The sequence below is a fragment of the Macrobrachium rosenbergii genome, chromosome 52 (genome assembly GCF_040412425.1).
Source record: "Macrobrachium rosenbergii isolate ZJJX-2024 chromosome 52, ASM4041242v1, whole genome shotgun sequence".
NCBI classification, from domain to species: Eukaryota; Metazoa; Arthropoda; class Malacostraca; order Decapoda; family Palaemonidae; genus Macrobrachium; species Macrobrachium rosenbergii.
The window spans coordinates 34,079,083-34,103,397 of record NC_089792.1 but is presented as its reverse complement, the minus strand read 5'-3'; the positions used below and the strand labels follow the sequence as shown (position 1 = coordinate 34,103,397).

The window sequence follows — 24,315 nt, the reverse complement described above, 5'->3', positions numbered from 1 at the left end:
AGGGCTATCATGACCTTTGAATGTCCTGAGCTTGTGAAAACTTTCATCAACAGGTTTACTGGAGGAAACAGATAGATCCTCTGCCACATGTTCCAATCTATGGACATTGCATCTGTGGAGTGAGCCAGAGGGTCCAGGTTGGGAGCAACATAACATGGTAGTTTGTGGTTGCATTCTGTTGCAAAGAGATCTACTTGGAGACCTGGAACTTGATTGCAAATCCATCTGAATGATGTTTTGTCCAGGGACCATTCCGACTCCAGCGGAGTTGTCCTGGACAGGGAATCTGCAATGACATTCCGGACTCCTGCAAGATGGGTAGCTGACAAATGCCACTGGTGTTTGTTTGCTAGGGAGAATATTGCTATCATAACCTGGTTGATCCGGCTCGATTTGGAACCTCCCCTGTTTATACAATGTACCACTACTGCGCTGTCAAGAACCAGTCTTATATGAATCAGATTGTTTGGACGCAGCTTCTTCAGGGTTAGAAAGACTGCCATTAGCTTCCAGAACATTGATATGGAACTGGCGGAACACAGTGGACCAAGTCCCCTGTACCTTCTTGTGTTGAGAATATCCTCCCCACCCGCTTAGGGAAGCATCCGTGTGAATTATTAATGCCGGAGGAGGAAATTGATGAGGTACTGATTTTGATAAGCTCTTGGCAGTCTTCCAAGGCCGGAGTCTCTTTTTCAACACTGGCGGAATCAGAGACACCTTGTCCTGAACCTGACATTGGCACGGCTCTGCCATACCCTGTTTATATCTTTCAGTTTGGATTTCAGAAGTAGATCTGTCACTGAAGCAAACTGAAGAGAACCTAAGACTCTTTCTTGGGTACTTGACGGGAAGCTTTCTTGTTCTTGAGGAACTGTCTGGTTGCCTTGGCTATTTCTCTCCGTTTGGCCGGCGGAAGAGATAGTTTGTGTGCACACAGGTCCCACTGGATCCCTAACCACTGAAAGCAACTTCCGGAACTAGGCGGGATTTCTCCTGTTTATTTGAAAGCCCAGAGATTCCAGAAAGCCGATTACTATGGCTGTTGCTCTCCAGCATTCGGTGGCGTTGGATGCCCAAACGATCCAATCCCCCAGGTATGCGGGCCAGCATGATCCCCTGGGACCGGAGTTGTTGGGCTACTGTATCTGCCAGTTTGGTGAAGATTCTGGGGCTATATTGAGACCGAATGGCATGACACTGAACGAGTATGCTTGACTTCCCAGTCTGAACCCCAGATAAGGAGAGAACCTTCTCGCAATCGGACGTGATAATAGGTGTCTGAAAGATCTATACAGGTGGTTACGGCTCCACGGGGTAGTAGGGTCCGAACCTGCGAGATTGTAAGCATTCGAAACTTGTCGCATTGAATGTAAGAATTTAGACGAGACAAGTCTAGAATTACTCTTCGCTGACTGGAACCTTTCTTTGGAACACTGAACAGTCTGCCTTGAAATTTCAGGTGCCTCGCTTTCTTTATTGCCCTCTTTAGTAATAGATCTTTCACAAAGTCCTTCAGAGCCTTGGACGGTGATTGATGGAATCTGACTGAGGGGGAGGACCTTTGCACCAACTCCACCCCAGTCCTTTGGAGACTATGCTCTGGGCCCAGGGACTGAAGCTCCACTGGTCCCGAAAATGATATAACCTCCCGCCTACCTGAGATATCTCACTGGGCGGGAGAGGGTCTGCCTCCTCTGGAGCCTCTGCCTCCCCTTCCTCTGGAGGAGGAGCGAGGTGTTCCCCTACCTCGAAAGTATCCCCTGGCTCTGGTTCCCCTTGCATTTTGTATTGAACGAAATGCACCCTGGCTTTCATATGACGTGTTGAAAGCCGGGGAAGAGACATATGAAGGGGCAGCGAGAGGTTGATGGGCTGGTTGGACCAGCACATACTGAGGTTGAGGTTGGGACTGGGAGGTTGAAGGATGACCAGGGGGGGAACCTGGACAGCCTGCAAGACAGTCTGAGTAGGGCAGCCGTCTTAAAATTTCTTGAACTTCTTCCCGGACTTGGGGTGGGTTCCGGCGGGGTAAGACTGTTTCCTCTGAAGGGGACAAGCCCCAACGGAGCGGAGACTTGATTGGCCCTAGTTGCCTCAGCTAGGACTGTATCAACCTCTTCCTGGGGAAGAGATTAGCCCCCAGATGGAGCTTTTCATGAGCCTGTTAGGCTCATGACGGATGGTGGCTGCCGAAAAGATGTGTTTTTGGCAGTTCAAGCAGGCCTTGATAAAGTCATACAGGTCCTGCTGAAACTCGCCAAGAGATTTCGTCAGCACCTGGAATAAAGCGCTTCTTCATTGTAAACCACTGACGTTGCTTCTGCTAAAGTTAGAGAGTTTAAGGACTTGCTAAGCCTGTCCTTAGTCTCAGCTTCAGCCTTCAGGAGCGACTCCGGGATCTTAGGCAGTTGTTCACTGAAGAGGTTAGAAGCGCAGTCAGGGTCTAGTCGTGTAACCGTGAAGGTGTCCGGGGCTCCTTCCCAAAACTGAGAATCTCCGGGGAAGACAAGAGGTGGGATCTGTCTCCCGGAGATGAGGAAGGGACTTACCCTCCATGCAAGCTTGGTTCGTGAGGGAAGCCACTTTGGAGGTGTAAGGGGTGGGAAGAACCTCTCCCAAAGAGAACATCGTAAACGCACCCTTGGCCGGGGTGAGTTTGGGGTTCCCCGCCTGCCACTCCGACAGAGTCCGTAGTAGAGCCGACTGGGCCTGGTCCCTCGGGAAGATGACAGTTTCCTTGGGGACCTTATCAGACCGAATCCATGCCTCCTCAGTGAGTCTGGCAAAACCTGGGTAAGGTGATTGCAGGTTAGGAGGGAAGAATTCTAGTTCCTCCAACCTACGGGTGCCTAGGCCCTCGATAGTAAGGGTACCCTCATGCTGGGGAGCATAAAGGGTCAGGCGCCAAGGGTTTCCCTTATCAAAGGGAGGAAGGCTGGAGGTGTCGAACGGAGAAAGATCTGTTGGCTGCTCCGCCATCATGAACCCAGAGATTAAAGTCCCTGGGACTTAACCTCTTGTGACAGGGAAAGAATCACGGAAGCATTCGAGGAAGATAGCTGACTTGAGAGTTGCGACAGCTTGTCGTCAACTCTCTTGTCGAACTTCTGCATGAGAAGTTCGGCAAATGCTTCTGCATCAAAGGAAGGAGGGGGACCTCTTTACTTTGCTTGGTCTTGATGCCTTCCCAGAAGTAGAGGCCTTGCTCGTAGACGGCACGGGGCTAGGGGTCCGTGACGTCTTCGAGGGAACCCCGGAGCGGACTTTCTGGGACTTCAAGGTCTTTTCTTAACTGACTTGACCTTAGGGACGGTAGACCTTGCACCTGTCCATAAGGCAAGAGGATTTCACGAATCCTCGGAAAGAAGAAGACAGAAGAAGAAGGAGAGCTAAACAGAAATTCACCTGCCTCACTTACCCCCTTACCTGCTTGAAGATCCAGGTCCACGTTCATGGGCTCTAGGTTCAAATTAAGAGCCGCAACATCCTCGGTGACCTCTCCGCATTCAGCTTCTTCTTCTTGGGAGGGCTGAGTCATCTCCTGGATCCCAGGGCTGAGTCATCAAATGGGGCGGCTACCTCGCCCGCAACTGAAGCTGAGATTCAGGCGCCCGGGAAGAGAACGCTGCAAATGTCCTTGAAAGAACGTAGGGTTTCCCTGCCCCGACGTTCTCCTGAAGCCAGTGACCCAGGTCTTGAGGGTCATGAGCGAAGAGTCCCGAGAGCTGCGGTCAATCTGGAAGAAGGAGAAAGTCAGGCGACCGAAACCTCCTAAAAAGGAGAATATCTTCCAATTATCCATAAGAGACAAAACTCAAGGAAAACATGAATCGGAAAGGAAAAAACTAACTTACCGACTCATCCAGAACCCGCTCATAGAGAGCATAGCACACCTCACAGCCATCAGGGTGCCAGACGATCAGGTCCCCTACGTGGACAGCACTGAGGTGGGAAATGCATACCTCATGTCCGCTGGCTTGTTGAAGCACTGCCATGCACCCCTGCTCCTGACAACGCACCATCTGTAAGTTGGACGGGTATATGAGTATGCTGATAAGGGCCGGAGTAGGGTGCGGAGCAGTGTCTTAGGATAATAGATAATTAGCCAGGTAGGTCCCGCCGAGTTAATACCGGGAGATTAAGGGGCCTACTAGATCATGCAAGATCAACAACATAAAGGGACCGCCGGAGTTAATCCGGAGCAACAGGAAGGTCCCAAAAGTATATGTAAAAATTCAGAAAAATAAATAAATATATATATATAAATATATGTATGCATGCTAGTAAAAGGTCAACTATAAGGAAGAGTGGTTATTTCTGCTTGGAGCCGGGGAGTCCTGTACTCTAATATGGTGACGGGGAGGAGGAGGTGTGGTGAGCACCGACTGACCAAACACCATACCCACGGAATGGTAGAAGCGACGAAGCCCGACTACCTAGCGGAAAAACACAAAGTTAGGACACAAGTTAGACAGATTATGGAGGGTAGATACTAGGGGAACAGTAGGTGTTCTAAATGAATAGAACAAGGTAAATGTCAATGGCGTGTGAATATGACAGAAGACAGTCAGGTGGGAAACTCTAACTGGCTACATGTACACAACTTCTCCCGAGATGACGGTCTGGGAGAACGACACTTGGGTTGGGGGAAACACGACGCACTGACGCTGTAGGAAGGGGGGAGTGGGACAGGCCAGAGAGGGGGACCAGTAGCAGCGACCAGGGGGTGAGTAAGCACTCCCGGGCGCCATGAGATCCACCTTTCTCCTCTCGATCGGACGAACATGTACGAACGATAATGAGAGGAGAGAATGGGGAACCTCAAAGGCCAAATGAGCAAAGAAAGGTAAAAGGAATGGGGAACAGGAGTGTGGGAGCACCCGGTCCCCAATCAAGATCTCGACGAGGTCAGGTCCTGGGAACCCAGAACCGAGTACAAACCAATCAATGCAGAGGAAGGGGATATAGGCTATAGCGTAAGGAACAGGGTAAAGCTCTCGAGCCTTGGTAAGTTAACATAGTATATGAAAGACCAAGGGGGAAGAGAAACAAGGAGGATTGGAGCAAGGAGGTAGGAGAGGGTATATACATGAAGTTGGAGGTTAACCGAAGGTGTGGATCGGATGAAGGTAGGCTGCGAGATACCCTCGCTATTCCAGCTTAACCTTACTAGGACTCAACAGTCCAAACGGAAAGGCCGAAACAGGGAGAGGGAGATAACGCAGGCCCAACACCTCTAACCATAACACCACACGAAGGGAAGCTCCAACCATGAGGCCCTCCTACACACCTAACCTTCCCTTCCGAGGAAGGGAACAGAACGCCATAGCCTAACTCCTAGGCTAACCTAACACAGCCGGCTGGCTGAAGGAGGTAGCCCAGGGGGAGAAGGTATCTACCAGACTAGCCTAAAAGTTCCCCTCGAAGTAGGTTCCTTCACGTGGTGAGGGGGTAAGGGGCCCTGGCTTTTCTTCTTCGTTCTTACGAAGAATAAGAGCCAGGCCCTGACGGATCACCTAGGAAAACCTTCGATTTAAATGGCGTGGATATTTTCACTTTCGTACAAAATTTCTTGGACCTGGTAAATAGGAAAAGGTATCATAGTTGGGATTGGGTTTATATCCGAAGCTAAATAGTGAGAACCGTGGCAGGACCATCAACTGCCCGATAATGTTCGGACCTGAGTTTTCAGGTGGAACTATTCTACGGGACTGGGCCACGGATTCCAGGGGGTCTAGTTCTGGGAATAGGACTCTCGGCATTCTGTCCGGTTTGCCCATAATGTGATTAGGGTGGGGATGATTGTATTCTAGTAATGCTCTCAGTCCTATCAAGCGGGTTGGCTTACACTTGAGCCACTCTAATCATGTTGTGCCATCCCCTTTGGGGTAGGGTAGGGATGCGGACATTTGGGAGTCGGTTCTCACTTGTGCCATTAGTGGAGGAATGAACTCCATGAAAGGCTGATGATATCTTTTAAGGTTTTTTAGTTTTTTTTTTTTTTTTTTTTTTTTTTTTTTTTTTTTTTCCCTCCTCAAATCTTTATGTAAGTGAAATTAAAGATTCGAGTACCCCTGGGCCCATTGATGGTAGTGACTTGGCACAGATGACGACCACTGGAACCTCCTGTAACAACCTTTCTTTGGAAAAAACAAACAAGAATGCAAATGTAATCACACTGGAACCCTATACTCCAGTACTCATTAAATCAAAAAAAAGTAAATATCGTCTTGACCCAACCTTGACTCACTTCGACTCTCTCTTTGGGAGTGGAAGTTGGTCAAGGTTTTGACCATGGAAACAGAACAGCAAATCTCAGCCTAAAGTTAGAAAATTTCTTATTAAAAGACACTCAACGACAGAAATGTCGTTTAGACAAATAAAAATGAAGACGTGGCTTATAGAAGCCACAACAAAAACCAGTCTGAGGACTATCTATCAATAAAAAGTGTTGACAATATAAATGTACAAGTAAAAAGCATGACACTATGAATAGCATTCAGGGTACTATTGTACTTCCTGAAAATAATGACGAACCAGTTGACAAAAATATACTGTTGGACTCTCTTAAAATGAGATATACCAAAATCCAAGACTGTGAGGTATATACAATACCAAGTAAACAAAATAATAAGGCTTTAAGAATTGCAAAAAATAAAATTTGAGGGCCAAGAGTTACCTCAAAAATAAAAATTTTAGGCCAAAATAGAGAACTGAGGCCTTATGTTCCCAAACCGCTACAATGTCAGAATTGTAGTAAGTATGGACACAAAGAAAAACTGTAGAAATGAACCTGTATGTGCTTATTGTGGATCTGACGAACATGCCACACAATGGAAATGTAGAGAACCAAAATGTGTAAACTGTGGACAGGATCATCATGCTAGGTCCAAGGAGTGTGTGTACTACATATACAATACAGAACTGAAAATGTTACAAGAACGAACAGGGATGTCTATCAGAGAGGCTAAATTGGAATTAAAAGTGAGAGGAATGCAAGATCCATCTAAGAAACATTCATATTCCTCAATAACAAGAGCAAAAAATGAAGCAAAAACGGAAACAGATAGAAATAACAGAGGACAGAAAAGTAAGTCTCAAAGAAAAAATTAATAATTTAGAAATAAAAATAAAATAGAGAATAAAGAAACAGGTCCAAATGAGATGGATAATATTTTATCCAATTCATTTTGAAATATTAATGCAAATAGACACACAGGAAGATGCTGCTACAAAGTAACAGAAGAGGGTAGAGATAGACTGGAAATTAAAGAAAAAAAGGCCTTTGGAGAGAACACCACCCAAAACGAAGAAACCAACTATTATTAGAGAAATATCAGTTAAACCAAAGATAAAGGAGATGAAAAAGGAACAAAAACAAAAACAAGCTAAGAATATACCTTTATCTCCTAAAATAATAATAGAACCTATGAAGGCAAATGTCGAGAAGACTGAAGAAGTGAAAGAGAATCATACCATAGATGATAATGATTATGTCAAGGGAGAAGAGATTACTCCTTCTCCAGTAATTGGTACAAGAGCAAATGAAAAGAGAAATACACATGATAATACTTGTGGATGTAATGATTGTTTCATTGAATTATGCTATAACAACAAAAAGCATAACAAAAGATGGTTTAACAAACATTATAAGAAATTTTATGAAATATAGAAAAAAAGAAAACACAGATTTGAGTAACCATGAAAAAGGGTGCATGTGCATTGAGCACTTAGTCTATTATAAGGAAAAACAGATGAATGTCGTGAGTAAATTATTAGAAAAATTCCAAATTGATAATACAAAAAAAGAGAGTAAAACCGACCGCTATAAAAAATATTTTCAATAGTTATATTATACAATGGAACGTAAATGGTCTACAGACCAGATTACACCTAGGAGAAATACAGCGGTTATTAAAAGAATATGAACCAATGATATTATGTTTGCAACATGTCAACAAAACAATATTAACGATAGGTAAATATACCTTAGCATCTTCATCTAGAGAGGAAGAAGGAATTTAGGATCTGCTATATATATGTACATAACAAAGTATGTTATGACAAAGTACCTGTAAACTTTACTGATTTGCAAACGTCGAGTATTAGAATACGAATAAAAAACGATAATTATGTAATTCATAATTTGTACAATCAACCTAATAAAAATTATGACGTTGACAAACTCAAAGAGTTACTTAATAATACTAAGGAACCAACGTTAATAGTAGGTGATTTTAATGCCCACAACCCAATGTGGGACTGTAATTGTACAGAATCAAATAGAGCAGGAAATAAAATAGAGGAATTCATAGATTCATATGACATGTGCTGTATAAATGATAAATGAAATCAGCACATATTTTTCTAAAACACATGGAACATATTCCTCAATCGACCTAACTCTATGTACAACAAACATAGTAGACAGATTGGACTGGAATACGGTAGACGACTTGCATACAAGTGATCATTTCCCCATATTAATTTCTTTATTACAAAATAACCCCACCAAACATGCCCTCGATATAACATTTATAAAGCAGATTGGGAACAATATGAATTCCCACCAGGAATATCCCACCATTTGAGTATTTGAAAGACCATAATGAAACTAATAAATTTCTTGTTGATTTCATTACAAATGCTGCTGATAAAGCAATACCAAAATCCAAATCTCATCCAACAAAAACACAAAGTCCCATGGTGGTCTGAAAAACTAACAGAAATTAATAAAACTAAAACACCAGATTGGAAGACGACTAAATAATTTGAATAGAAAATTCAGTAAATTAAACAAAAACTTTACCGATATTAGTAGGAACCTTACAAAAACTAACTATATTATTATTAGAAATTGATACATTAAAACCTCTTTATAATAAAATATCTGCAAAGTTTAAAGAGAAATAATTCAGGAAGAATCATTTCATGGAAAAATATGTATCAGATCTCTCTAAAAATACTCCCATACAAAAAAATATGGGAAAAATTCAGGAAAATAAATGGTACTCATGTCAAACCACCTAGACATGCCATAATAAAAGATGGGAAAAGAATACTTGATCCTAAAGAAATTAGTAATGTAATAGGTGAAAATTTAGCAAAAGTAAGTAGCAACAAAAATTTAGATGAGCATTTCCGCACAAAGAAAAATAATATAGAATTAATAACAATAAATTTTGAAACAGTAGAAGATATATATTATAATAGAAAATTTAGTATGGAAGAGCTAGAATTTGCTCTGTTGAACAGCAATAAATCTGCCCCTGGAGGTGACAATATTTGTTTTGAAATGATATGCCATTTAGCACCTTTGGCAAAGACATACTTGTTAGAGTTTTATAACCACTTATGGCTTAGAAATTTATTTCCTGATGAATGGCGCAAAGCCATAATTATTCCAATCTCCAAACCTGGAAAAGATCCCAGTAATGTAAGCAATTACAGACCTATTTCTTTAACAAGTTGTTTGTGCAAATTACTAGAGAAAATGGTAAATGCTCGACTAACATGGCACATACAGAGAAAATAAAATTTTAACTCCCACTCAGTTTGGGTCACAGTGTAACAGATCTACATTAGATTCTCTCTGTAACTTAGAAGACCATATAAAGAGGTTTTGAACGAAAACAAATTACTGTAGCTGTCTTTTTTGACATTGAAAAAGCATACGATACTACATGGAGGTATGCTATATTAAAAACTTTACAAAACAACAACATCTGTGGACATTTACCTAGGTTTATACAAAACTTTTTGACAAATCGCAGTTTTCAGGTGAGAATAGATGATGTTCTGTCTAGAACATTTCCTCTAGAAAATGGTGTTCCACAGGAAGCGTCCTTAGTGGCACACTGTTTACGTTAGCAATTAATGATATCAGTAAAATCTACCTACTGGTATTAAAAGTAACCTGTATATGGATGATTTTGCCATATATTATTCAGCATCTCGAATAAAACATGCAGAACGAATCATTAACAAAAGCATAGTAAAAATAGATGAATGGGCTTTATCTGTAGGCTTTAAATTTTCCATAGATAAAACCCAAGCAATCATATTTTATAAAAACAAAAAATGGAAAAAGGAGAAGAAATAGACATAAAAATCAGAAACCATAGTATACCAATTGGCCAAACAGCAAAATTTTTAGGATTAGTATTTGATACTCACATGAACTGGAAAGCCCACATAACATACATGAAATCAAAATGTAAAAGAGCATTAAACCTAATTAAAAACTGTCGAACACTACTTGAGGGAGCCGATAGACATACCCTTACTTTATTGTATAAAGCAACAGTGCTGTCTATCGTTGATTATGGAAGTGAAATATATGGCTCGGCATCAGATGCAGTGCTGAAAACAGTAGACCCAATTCATAATGAGGGTCTTAGAATATGTTCAGGAGCTTTTGATCATCACCAACATCATCTTTACAAGTTGAATGTGGTGAACTACCTCTGTCTCTCCATAGAGAGCTAGTAACGATGAAGAGTGCTCTGAGAATTCAGACAAGTGATTCTCCAACCAAAAAATTATTTGGATTAAGAGATGTGTTTATAAACAATCACCCACCTTCTTTCCCAATTAGGGCTAGAAGATTGTTTGAGTCGCTAAATATGTATATACAATTACCTGTAATGTTAAAATTGCCTCCTCCTTGGACAATGAATAAAATGAAAATTTGTACACACTTGAAATATTTATCAAAAAAATCATTCATATACTCCAGAATACCAAAGACAACATGCAGTAGAGCATATAATCCGAAAAGGTCCACATTACAATATACACTGACGGATCTAAATCACAATACGGAGTGGGATATGCTGCGGTATCCCAAAACAAAACGTATCAGTTCTCTTTCCCAGACAAAGCCTCTGTATATACAGCTGAGTTATGTGCAATAGTATCAGCCATAAAAATAATTAGAGAAGTCTCATATAATAATTTTGTAATTTATAGCGACTCCAGAAGTGCTATAGAAGCTATTCAAAGCTATAATCCCAAAAATAATATTGTGCAACATATAAAAATCTCACTCCATAAATTGTATAATAAGGGAAAAAATATTGAAATATGTTGGATCCCTGCCCATGTAGGGATTAAGGGAAATGAAGAGGCTGATAAAGCAGCTAAAGAAGCGGTCCACATGACAAGAACAAATGTAGACATCCCTATCAGTGACTATACAAAATATATAAAAACAGTCATTGTAAAAAAATGGCAAAATATATGGAACGAAGAACCTGCAAATAATAAATTAAAACAGATAAAATCCAGTGTTGGAAAATGGAGTTCGTCATATCAAAGAGAGAGACAAGCACAAGTAATTCTGACACGTCTTCGAATAGGCCATACTCGTTTGACACATGGGCACTTAATGAACAGTCCATGTGGACCTCTTCCCAAATGCCCAGATTGTAATGTGCTGTTAACAGTTAAGCATATACTGTGTGAATGTCCAAAATATAACCTGCAGCGATTATCAAATTTTGGAAATAGACCTATAGAAGAAATTTTGTCAGAATCTTCAACGTTCTCAATAGCACCCATTTTAATGTTCATGAGAAGCTGCAAATTAATTGGAAAAATATAAGAAAAAACAATCAATCAGTAATGAATTTTAAATTTTATGATTTTACTTAATTTATTTTAAATTTTAATATACCTTTTTAGTGAGTATGTATTGGAGCATGAGTTTAAATGTATTTATTGTGTGAGTGTGTTCCAGTATGAAAGCGTATGCCTTTTACAGCTTTTAATTTCATTTTCATTTTCGTTTATCATCATTGACAAGTGACCTATTAGGTCCCAGTGCTAGGCTTCTAGCCTAGACTTGTCATTCCATCCTAATCCCTCGGGCCAGCCCTATGAGAGCTGATGGTCAGCTCAGTGGTCTGGTTAAACTATTTTAATAATAATAATAATAGCCTAAAAGTTAACCTATCCTAGGCATAAATAAAATAATACAATAATTCAAATAATCATAAGGACACATGTAGAAGGGAGGACCAAACCCAACACGATAAGAGCGCGGAGGGAAAATGGCCGACCTTCAAGATTAAAAACAAAGGACATAATCCGTAAATATCAAAGAAATCTGTGTGCTAGGCCTAAAATAAACCTAATAAGCATAACTGTACCAACTCAAATAATATACCCAAACGCTGGAGGAAGTGAGGGTCCAAAATACAACACATATAAGAATTGATAAAGAGCGGATAGGCTCGAGGGGGAAAACTCGTAGCCTAAACGACAAGGACCCGAACTTCCCCAGAGAAGGGTAACAAAACAATAAATAATAATGCCCAATGAATATAGGATAAGCAAAAGCCACAAAACGTAAGAAAATGAAGGGGAACGAAGCCCCAACATAAAAATCCCGCACCGAGACTGAAGGTCACATGGGGCCGGGAGAAGGTGGACGAGAAATGTTATAAATCCCCTAATTATTAAATTAGAGGGAAATAAGGAGCCTCAACCGCCTAAAAATAAAATACAGAGATGGTACTCAACTTAGGTGAAGAAGAATCCTGTGAGGATGCCATAGTACAAGAAAAAATGGGCCACAAAAGAGCGCACACACAAAAGCTGAACAAGACGCGTGCTAAAAATGGAATGAGGGTGACGCTGGTTTGTTTACAGTATTTGAAGTGGTGCGGGGGTTTGTAACGGCACCTCACTCGGTGGGACTTTTGACATTGGGAATGTTTACAGGGCGGAGGCCTGTGATTGTGACAATCTCACCCTTTCTCATACACGACTCCCATTTCATGGAGCTCGCACTGGGGGTAGTAACTCCAGCTTAGCTTTTTAGCTTTTCTCTGGTATATTTAGCAATAGCTTTACCTAGAAATAAGTGCTGAAAGGTTATTTCACTGGCTGACACAGGTCGGAAAACCCAGAAATACAGTAATTAGTGAATACTTCTCAGTGAAAAATACTGTGAATGGGCAGATTTTCAGTGAATAATGAGTATATATGTTCCAAAGAGAAATCTGCGAATAGGTGAGTCCATGAATTGTGAGACCGCTAAATATGGGGTTTACTGTAATTTTGTGTGTGTAAAATATATATATATATATATATATATATATATATATATATATATATATATATATATATATATATATATATATATTTAAATGTATATTTCACTTTCATTTTGTGCAGGCATTACTGGAAATTTAAAAGGCATTAGATACTTCTCGGGGCAAACGAGAGGTTATCTGGAGATTCTAAATCTGTATATAATTATTCTTCATGCATCAGCAAGTTGACACAGGAAGTCATTACCATTCTCAAATATTGCCTAAAAAGAAAATGCTTTACATTCGCCTTATAGGACCCTATAGTCAATATATCGCATATCCTTACGTAATGTCATACACTTTTTTATGCTGCAATCAATAACAGATTTTTATCTTGAATGAAAGGTGGTTCTTTTATGATGAAAAATTACAAATTTGGAAATTTTACCTCATCTGTATATTGTTTGTGAATGTTCCTTAGTGTTCTGCATTCATTTTACTCTCTTACAATGACATATGATTCGAATAAATGTTTTATTCTCAACAGTAACATCAGTTCCAAGGGCCACAGCGCCAAAGTTGGCCTTCTGTTGTTCACTGTGAAAACGCCACAGCTGGTCAAGGATGGATTTGTGGGAGAAGCTATCCTGCCTCTTGACACGGTGCCATGTGTCGAAAGGTGCAGTGCAAGTAAAGTGTCACCTAAGTACCTTAGCCTCACTGTACCAAATGAAGAGGATGGTAAGTGCCCCTGAGTTTTCTATGATGAGTAGACTTTTATCATTGCTCAAGGAGCACCTCTTTTTTGCCCTTTCCTGCTTCTTCTTGGTGCCATGATACTTGGTCTACATGAGGGCATTAGGTTGTCCGTTCATCATCAGATGCATTTAAATCTTATCTCTGTCAACTTTTGTAAAGTAAACTAGAAAATGGAGAGAATTTCAGTTCTCGTTTTGATAATAGCACAGTATTTTCTGTTCGCAGTAACGGAAACCATGTTTGGTTTACTGTTCGTATAGATGTAAAATATCACTTAAGCTTTCCTATGTATTGACAGATTACTTGGCAGTGAAAGCACTCAAGCTCAGGACAAAGGATAAAAAAGCATTAGCTTTCCTAAAGGAACTTAGGGACATGAATCGGAAAAAGGGAAATGGCCCTTAACAAGTAGCTCAGGTAAGCATTATTTTATAAGTACTTATAACTGTAAGATACTTTAAAGTTTATGTCACTTTCAGGAGTTCCTATATCAAGGAATAAGATATTCTTGGAAGTACCTCTTATATGTAATATTGCCCTTGAAGCGCAGTATGTGGTCGATATAAGATAGTAAATTTGTACGAATTCCTGTCTCAATGAGTAACCTCTCTTAGAATGGATGGATGGATGGATGTATGAGTTTTAGGGCAAAAGCCCAGGCACTGGGGCCAAAGAAGCCATTCAGCGCCGTAATGGAAACTAAATAAATTATATTATGAAAAATGAGTTAATGAGTGTATGATGAAGATGGTTCATAGATAAATTACAATATGATAAATGAATGAATTAATGAAGAAAATGCTTAATAAATAAATATATATATATATCTATGATGTGATTAATAAAATATAATTAAATTTTATTAAAAATGTTTATAGACTTTAAAAGGGGATGAGAGCAGAAATATCTGCTTCATCTCCCAAAAAATATCACAGAGGATTTACCTCTAAAATATCTCTCTCTTTGTTAAAATATCTGGGGCAAGCAACCAGAATGTGCTCCACTGTTAGCATCTCACCACCGCAAGCACACTCTGGGAGGCTGCCCCCTTCTAAAATAAACTGATGGGTCAAATAAGTGTGCCCAATCCTCATTCTGCTTAAAACTATTTCTGTTCGTCTATCCGACTGGAAAGACGAAAGCCACGGCAATATACTATTTCTGATTTTTCTATACTTTCTATTATTGGCAAGAGAAGAAGTCCATCTTTCTTGCCATTTGTTTAAAATATAAGATCTAAAAGGACCTTTTAGGTCTGTATGAGGCACTTTACTAAAGGCTGTTTCTGAATAGACACTAGCACCTTTCGCTTCCCTATCTGCCATCTCATTTCCACAAATCCCCACATGAGAAGGGACCCAACAGAAAGAGACAGATTTACCCAGATAATACAAATGGAAGAGCGATTCCTGAACTTTTTGAACTAATGGATGGAAGCTATTGAATTTTTATTGCTTCTAAAGTGCTTTTGAGTCCGAGTAGATGACGAAATTAGTGTCGCTACTTTCAAAACTATATCCAGGGCAGAGACTATGGCTGTTAGTTCTGCTGTGAATATGGATGCAAAGTCAGGTAGTTTAGCTGTATATGCTGTATCACCAAGGATAACTGCACAGCCAACACCACTATCCGACTTTGATCCATCAGTATAGATTTTTGTCACATTAGTATGGGCAGTATCGTGCTCCAAGAACTTTCCCCTAATCTCTTCCTCAGGACAGTCTTTTTTGTTATATGCTTTTTTGCACACGGATGCTGCTGGGATAAGCCATGGAGGATACACAGGATGTTTCACTTCCATGACTTTCTGGGATTTAAGATGACTATCCCTAACATCTTCATTTAGTCTAATTTGGAATGGTCTAGAGGCTCTTGTACCAGAAAAGACCTGTGAGTCTGCTTCCTCAGCACTTGGAAGGAGGGATTTTTGGGAGCACTTTTAATTCTAGCCATGTATCTTAATCCTAGTTCTTGCCTCCTTAGATCAAGGGAAGTTGGTCTGTATCAACATATATGCTTTCAACAGGCGAAGTTCTAAAAGCTCCTGAGCATATTCTCAGCCCCATATTGTGTACAACGTCCAGTTCCTTCAGCTTGGTTTTACAAGCTGAGGAATAAATCTGACAGCCATAGTCTAGCTTGGATCGACAACGAGTCATACAGTCTCAGCAGGGATTTTTTTATCAGCTCCCCAACTAAATCCAGAGACAACCTTTAAAATATTGAGAGATTGTTTAACATTAGTCTTTAAGGCATTTATGTGGTTGGCCCATGTCAATTTCTGGTCAATGGTCATTCCCAAAAATTTTACTTCCTTTTCATAAGGAATGATAGATCCTTTTAAACTAAGGGTGGGAACCTCTTCCACACGCTGGCACCTAGTAAATCTTACAAAAACTGTTTTCGAGGAAGAGAATTTAAAACCATTCTCATCAGCCCACTTTGTAATAGCATTAACAGACCTTTGCAAATGTTTACATACTGACGAGGCATCATATCCTGTGCAGTATATTGCAAGGTCATCAACAAAAAAGCGAGCATTTAACAGGTGATGATATTTGTTGCACAATACTGTTTATTGCAACTGAAAAAGTGTCACACTTAACACACTTCCTTGTGGAACACCCTCCTCCTGCACAAAAAGGTTGGGAGAGTGTGTTGCCCACTCTAACCTTAAAAAATCTCTGTTAAAAAGGAATATATGAATTTAATCATTCTTCCACATATGCCCATTTTGTGCAATTGTTTTAAGATGCCAATTCTCCAAGTAGTGTCATATGCTTTCTCTAGGTCGAAAAATACCCCGATAGTCTGACATCGTTTGGCAAATCCTTGCTGGATTTGATTGGTCAGCCTCAGCAAAGGATCAAGGGTGGAACGATTTTTCCTGAAACCAAATTGAAATGGAGTTATTAGTCCTTTAGTTTCCAGGTGCCAAACTAATCTGGTGTTTATCATTTTCTCCATCAGCTTACAAACACAGCTGGTAAGAGCTATTGGTCTATAGCTGGTGGCTTGGGAAGCGTCTTTATTAGGCTTTTTATGGGGACAATTATGGATATTTTCCAGTCCTTGGGCAAAATTCCAGTTTCCCATATTTTGTTTATAATCTTGAGTAGATACTTTTGGCATCATCTGGGAGGTGTTTAAGCATTTCATATAAAATTGAATCACCCCGGGAGCTGTTGATTCAGTTGAAGAGAGTGCTTCCTGAAATTCTCTTAAGGAAAATTTGTGGTTGTATGGTTCAGATTTTCCTGAATCAAATTTTCAGAGTCATTTCAGCCTTCCGAATTCTCTGAAATTCTAGAGAATAATTATCAGGCTGGAAACTTGAGAAAAGTGTTTTCCCAGCTCACTGGCAACTTCAGTGGGCTCTGTGATCAGAGTGTTATTGACTTTTAATGAGGGTAATGGTGACGCAAACAAATTTTCCACTCAGTTTCCTAATTTTGCGCCACACCACTCTCAATGGAGTTTTGGAATTGATTCCATTGATATAATAAAGCCAACTCTCTTTTGGCTTTCTTATAAAAACGCCGCTGCTTGGCTAACGCACGATTATAGATTAATTTAGACTGAGGGAGCCACTAGTTTTGTATCGTCGGTAGCACTTCCTAGTGACTTTCCTCAGAGTACCACATGTCTTATTCCACCAGGGAACTGCAGGTCTGCGAGGTTTACCTTTTGTCTTAGAGATCGAGCCCTCGGCACTCTTCAGAGTGGATTCAATGAAGTAGTCATAGGCATCCAGGTGAGAATGAAATGACTCAAATTCCTTATCTAGATTGACTCCTTGACTGAACTTGTCCCAGTCAGCATCCTCTACCTTCCACTTAGGTAATGTTTCAGATGGGGCATTTACAGCATATTTCAGATGGATCGGGTAATGATCACTGCCATTCAAATCTTCATTAACAGACCAGTTAAAGTCAAGGTGGATATTTGTTGAAGAAATACTAAGGTCCAGTGCAGAAAGATGATTATGATGAATATTGTGGAAGGTCATTGACCCATTATTATATAGTGCAACATCATTCGTATCAATAAGGTCCTCAATTATTTTCCCTTTGCCGTCTAAACACTGACTTCCCCAAAGGGGGTTGTGGGCATTAAAATCTCCTAATACGAGAAAAGGAGGGAAGTTGGTTAATCAAGGACTGAATATCTCCAATGTTAAAAGAAAGGTCTGGTGGGAGGTATAGTGAGCAGACCGTGATCCTCTTGTCTAAGATGGCAGACACTGCAACCGCTTGGAGAGTTGTATTTAGTTGTATTGTGGAGTGCTGCAAAGACTTATTGATAATAATTGCAGCACCTCCATGAGCACGATCACCAACTGGGGAGTAGAATTAAACATGGCATAATCAAGTCCAGGGTTGTAAGGAGAGTTTCCTATCATTGTTTCTTGCAGGCATACGATCCCTGGGCTGAATTCATTCATTAAAACTTTAAGATCTTCAGAACGGGCTCTGAGACCTTTGCAGTTCCACTGGAGGATGTCGTAAGTGAATGTAAAAAAAGTTAAAAGTACTACTTCCCACTCACTGGAGGGGAAGTGCCGATCCTAGGTTGGAGAGGAAAGTTCTCCTTTATCAGAGGTGGTTTTTTTGATCCCTTTTCGTCCTTGTTAAAGGTCGGGGTTTTTGGCTTACCATCAGATTTTGTGTTATGCCTTTGATGGTCAGGGTGTTCACTGGTCTTCTGAATATTGTTGTTGCTGTTGCTTTGAGTCTTAGGACAGCATGACTGGTAAGCACTCACCTGGCTTTGGGCTTTATATACATTTGGACTCACCTTTCTGGGTGGGGAGATCTCTTCCAGCGCACTGAACCCATTTGATGTTTTTATTATAAAACCCTCATCACTGGGGGATGTGTTCCTTGTGCGCTTTCTTGTGGAAGCAGCTGCTACCTTATCCCTGTTGTTAGTGGTAGTAACGACCGAAGGGTTAGAGTTTGCTCTCCTTATTTGGGGCTGTTCCTTCGATTCTTTCTTGGTGGGAATGTTCGCATATGTTTGCAAGCTTTGTTTGGGTGCTGAATCTCCTGCCTTTACTTTTGTTTCCACTTTGTGGTGTAGATTGTCCATGCTTTTTGAAGTGCAGTGTTTGGTACTAGGCTTCAAAGTACTTCGTGATTCAGGGTTCTGATTATTGTTTTCGGCCGATGTAGAAGCAGGTTTCCAGAGCCTACTAGTAGATGTTATTGGAGGCTTTGCTTTATTAGATTCTTCATCAACCTTATGACAGAAGCATAAGTGGAGTTGGCACTTCTATTCGCTGCCATTACCACCCGCTTTGCTGCACTAAGGCTGATGTGTTCGTTGTCTGCCACTGCCAGCACTTCTTCTTCGAACCTGTGCCTGGGGCAGGTCCTAGAATTTGGAGTGTGGTCGCCTTCGCACTGAAAACAGTACCGGGCTGCTTCACACTCAGGGTTGTCGTGCTCTACAGAGCATACAGAACATCTTTTTTTATTAATACATGAGATTTGAATATGGCCGTATTCGTAACATTTACGGCATTGTTTTGGCTTTTCGTTTGTATTTTTTTACCTGCATCCTTTCGTGGCTGACGATGAGGGTGTCAGGTAAATAACTAGAGGAGAAGGTTAGTAGGATGGCTGCATCGCCTCCCAGTTTTTTAACTTGGTATATGCAAGGGGGGCATCGTTTGAGAATTTCCTCCTCATTAAAGGCATGAAGATCTCTAGAGTATACCACCCTCTTAAAGTGTTAAAGAATTTATGGGACGCAATATGTTTCAATATTCCCATCTTCAGGTGGTTTGAATTTGTTAACAATACTGCTTTGCGTCTCGTTTCCTGCTTTTATTAATAAGTTCTTCCCATACCTTTTCAAATTTCCGATGGGGATAGTACCCACTTTGTTCTCAATGCATTCGGCACCTTTTATGAGATTATCCCTTCCCTCCTTAAAGCTAGCAACATGCCAAATTGTGGGGAGTGTTCTGCTGCATGGAGACGATTCACGTTCTTCATCCTTTGGTACAAAATCAAAAGGATCGTCATTCACATTTCTCACTGAGAACACCTTCGTGCTGAGTACTGCATCGTTGAGGACATGGCCATGTAATTTCTTCTGAGCCTCATATGCTTCCTGGGAAGAAGAGAATTTAATATAAGCAGAAAAAGTCCGCTTGTCTTTTTCTAGAGTCAATTTCATTCTTTCTACTTTTCCAAATTTCTTGGCTACACTGAACAAGCATTCATAGTCCAATGATAGGCTAATGTTAGTGCAATAGAGCACTCTATCTAAGTCAATTCCACCAGTTTTGATACCTCCCTGGTGTCTCGGAGCTTGCTAAGGGCACGTCTCCCACTTAAGAGCCGTCACTGCCGTCCTGTAGTCCGCCGTCTCTGGGTCCGCTGTGTGTTCTCTTGCCAGGTCTTCGTAGTTGATGCCGAGGTGAAGGGAATTGATTTCTACCCTTGACAGGGCATCGGCTACCAGGTTTTTCTTGCCAAGGACATAGCTGATGGTGCACCTGAGTTTGGAGATGGCGGTCAGGTGCCGCTGTTGCCTCGCAAACCATGCATCTCCTGGCTTTGCAAATGCATGCACCAAGGGTTTGTGATCTGTTAGGATTGTGAATTCGGTCCCCTCCAGCAGGTACTTGAAATGTCTCACAGCCTGGTAGATAGCCAGCAGCTCTCTGTCGAAGGTGCTGTAGCGGGTCTCTGCTGGCGAATATTTGTGGCTGAAGAAGGCCAAGGGCTGGGGGGCGCCGTTCACTGTGCTGCAGGCGATGTTGCTGGTGTCCATTGTCAACCTGAGGGCAGCAGTGGGGTTGTGGTGAGTTAAGGTAGTGGCACTGGAGAGGGCTGTCTTCATTTCAATGAATGCCTACTGCTGTGGAGCCTTCCAGGTCAGTGTTTTTGGTTTGCCCTTCAGGATTGATGTCAGGGGGTACATAGTGCGTGCGACATCTGGGATGAAACGTCGGTAGTAGTTTACCATCCCGCGAAACTCCTGAAGGGCCCTGATGGTTTGTGGTTTCGGGAAGTTCTCTATAGCTTTTACTTTAGAGGCCGTGGGGCGCAGTCCTGCTGGGGAAATCTTGTGGCCGAGGAAGTCTACTTTTTCTTTCCGAAAATGCGCTTGTGGAACCTGATGACTAGTCCGCTGTCCTGCAGATGTTTCAGGATGGCAAGGACGTGGCGAAGGTGTTCCTCTGGGGACCTGGAGAAGATGAGAAGTTACAAGACACCAAACAGGCCTTCGCAGAGATATTTCATCCCAAACACCAGCCCCTACACACACAATTGCGTTTATCTTTTGGGTTGTAAAAATCAGCAAGTAAAAAATGCGCCGAAGTTTCTTCGGCGCAATTGAGTTTTCTGTACAGCCGCTACAGTGAGTAATCAAGGCCACTGAAAGTAGATCAGTCTTTCTGTGGTCTCGGTATAATGCTGCATGAGCTGCGGCCTATGAAACTTTAACTACAGCCCAGTGGTGGCCTATCCTATATCATTGCCAGAGGCATGATTATGGCTAAATTTAATCTTAAGTAAAATTGAAATTACTGAGGCTAGAGGGCTGCAGTTTGGTATGTTTGATGATTGAAGGGTGGATGATCAGCATACAAATTTGCAGACCTCTAGACTCAGTAGCTTTTAAGATCTGAGGGCGGACAGAAAAAGTGCAGGCAGAAAAAAGTGCTGACGGACAGACAAAGCCAGAACAATAGTTTTCTTTTAAAAATGAGAGAATACAGTTAAAATATAAATGACAACAACATAAAATATAAATAATAAATCATAAGCATAACAACACAAAACAAGCTGATGGACAGACAAAGCCGGCACAATAGTTTTCTTTTAAAAATGAGAGAATACAGTAAAAATATAAATGACAATACCATAAAATATAAATAAATCATAAGCATAACACAAAACAAGCTGTAGGAAGCCTCTACAGATAGTATGCATTTATTTATGTTTCTTAATACGGTGTCATTTTTTCCATTTTTCTTTACTTGATTTACTGTACAATATTTCTTTACAAGTTTAGTTGACTCTATGTATGATTATCACACATATAACATTACACAAGAGAATTCATCTCTCTCTCTCTGCACATGATAGCATTTATCTTTGGGCTGTAAAATAAAAAATGAGAAAATACAGTAAAAATATAAATAGTAAGAATAGCACAAAAAATAACTAAAAATCATAAGCGCAACAACACGAAATTAAACAAGCTCTATCAAGTCAGACGTCTACCTAACCCTCTTCACCCAACCAACACTGCATCCTCACCCCTCCCAGCAAGGGAAACTGCTCTCCAGCTCCACTCACCTGCCACAACAACCCCTTTCTACACAGCCTAACTGCCCCTCCTCTCCCATAGTAACCAGCTATCCGACCCACCCTATTTTCCTGAGGCTGCACAGCATTACCAACCATTGGAGAGTTTTTTCAAAATTGTTAAAAATTTATATTTATCCTATGTCTTTGGGGCCTTGGTTTTTAGTCCACGTGTCTCGGATAATGTCAAGTTATGGATAATGGTAATCCGGATAATTGAAGGTATATGGCTAACTACCTGAGTTGGGTTAGCCATATTAATAAGGAATTTTGAGCACTCCTGCCCTCACCTGGGAACTTTGCTCCCTGGAGTGGGATGTGTCTAGTCCTTGGAGCCTTCCAATCGCCCCCTCCAAGCTGTAGTCAAAGTCCTTAAATAATAAATCATGCATTGGTGAAGAGTTGTGGAATTGCTTGGCTTTTTCCACCTAATTCGGTACCTATAAGGGTGGAGCTCTCTCTCCTGTTCTGTAGTACCAGAATTTGTAGCCAAAACTCAAAATCCCTTGGTTCTGGACGAAAGATTTGAGGGTTTCTTGATCCCTTCCCTCCTAGACTTTGTTGGTGGAGACCTGGATGAGATATTATTGTGGCCTGTCCAGTCACTTAGTGATGTATTTCAGAACACACTTTCCTCTAGTTTCATGATGTGAGTACATAGGCTGCATGTTCCGCCTTCCTATTTGTCTGGTCAAAATGCTTTGCCCTCTTTCTACCCTTCTACAACAAGGGGAAGAAGAGAATTATTGCTTATTTTGAACCCCTCTTTATTAACCAGGAAATGCTGCTGGTCAACGGGACTTGTCCTCAGAATTGCCCTAGTTCTCTTGAATTCTTGCTTCCTACAAAATCTCAAACCTTACCAGAAACTCAGGCATGGGGTCTCTTATCACCATTGGAAAAGAAAGGATACTAATCTTTTACCGTACGGTATGGAATGAATTATTTTCCTGGTCGGTACTCATCCTTTTATTATAAGGTACTACCTCCCACCTAAGAGTTAAGTCTCCATATTTAAAAGGCATAGAGCTTGCATCCATGTAGGAACAAATCACAAATTTTTGAAGTAATTTGTATTTTTTCCAGGGATGCAAACTGATGCCTTTCATAAAGATTTACCCACTTCATCAGCTCCACCTTTTTCATACAGCTGCAGTGAAGTTGGTTGGTGTGCGGGAGGAGAGCGTTGCTAACTTCCTCTCTCCCATGCCTCCACCAGATGACCTTCCTTGTTAGTTAAGTGTAAAGTCGGTCCATTGTATGATTGTATGTGTCGAAGGATATTCCATATATGAAAGGATTTGGTTTGTATACTTAGGAAAGGCACACGTAATTTTAAAATTTTATAAATATAAATATATACATGCAATGAAATAGTGGTTTCCTGTTGCGGGTATGCGAAATATGTATTTTGCTTAAGCAGGTCACTTACAAGGTTTTATTTCAGACCTGAGATGAATTTGTTTTATCCTCCCAATTGTTTTTATTTATTTTCTCTTTCTCGTTGAAATGGAAACAGGTCCTGTCACCTTCATCTCTTATTGGGCAACCAGGTCAACTCTGCCTCAACTGTAGACAATAGAGAAGACTTTTCAAGGAGACTGGGTCCTGGAAGAAGTTAGAGGGAGTTCATAATTCTGCTGTGATATGTCAGATGAAATAACTCTGTATTATGTGATATATTCATTAGTAAAGAGACGGATGATTGAGTTGCTATCTCTTTGCTTGGACTGTACTTATTTAATACTGCTATCTATTCAGTTTTTTGTAGGCTATATTTTTTGTTCCAGCAGCCATACCACAATTCCAATGAATGAATTATTTTATTTTCATTATTGTTTAACACTATACATATCACTTAGTAAATTCATGTTCTTTATAATTAATTTGTACCTATTTCTCATACACAAATACACAATTGTATGTCTGTTTAACAGGATATTTGTATTTATATTTTGTATTTGTGTTGTTCATTACTTTATGCTCTCCACAAGATAAAAAAGGTGATAAATACTGTAGTTTGCAATAACGTCATCTGCATTTCCTGATTAGCCTATTTCATTCAATTTGCTATACCTAATTTCCCCAGCAGGGGGTTAGTGCCGTCAGTGCACCTCTGTGGGCATTACTTAAGGTTCTTTGCAGTGTGCCTTCGGCCCCTAGCTTCAACCCCTGCCGTTCCT

The 24,315-nt window shown here is 40.7% G+C and overlaps 1 protein-coding gene across 6 annotated transcripts in view; it reads left to right on the top strand.

Annotated features, from left to right (window-relative positions):
* LOC136833799 (protein unc-13 homolog 4B-like) overlaps positions 1-24,315 on the top strand; it is a 251,818-nt gene that overhangs the window by 226,807 nt on the left and 696 nt on the right. For 5 of the 6 annotated variants that reach the window (XM_067096060.1, XM_067096059.1, XM_067096058.1 and 2 more), the window contains 3 exons: positions 13,591-13,784; positions 14,101-14,219; positions 23,652-24,315. The exon at positions 23,652-24,315 is cut by the window's right edge and continues 696 nt beyond it. In XM_067096060.1, coding sequence (XP_066952161.1) covers positions 13,591-13,784; positions 14,101-14,207 — 301 coding nt within the window. In that variant the 3' untranslated portion in view covers positions 14,208-14,219; positions 23,652-24,315. Of the gene's footprint in view, positions 1-13,590; positions 13,785-14,100; positions 14,220-23,651 lie in introns of those variants that run through there. The other variant, XM_067096064.1, reaches the window with a different exon arrangement.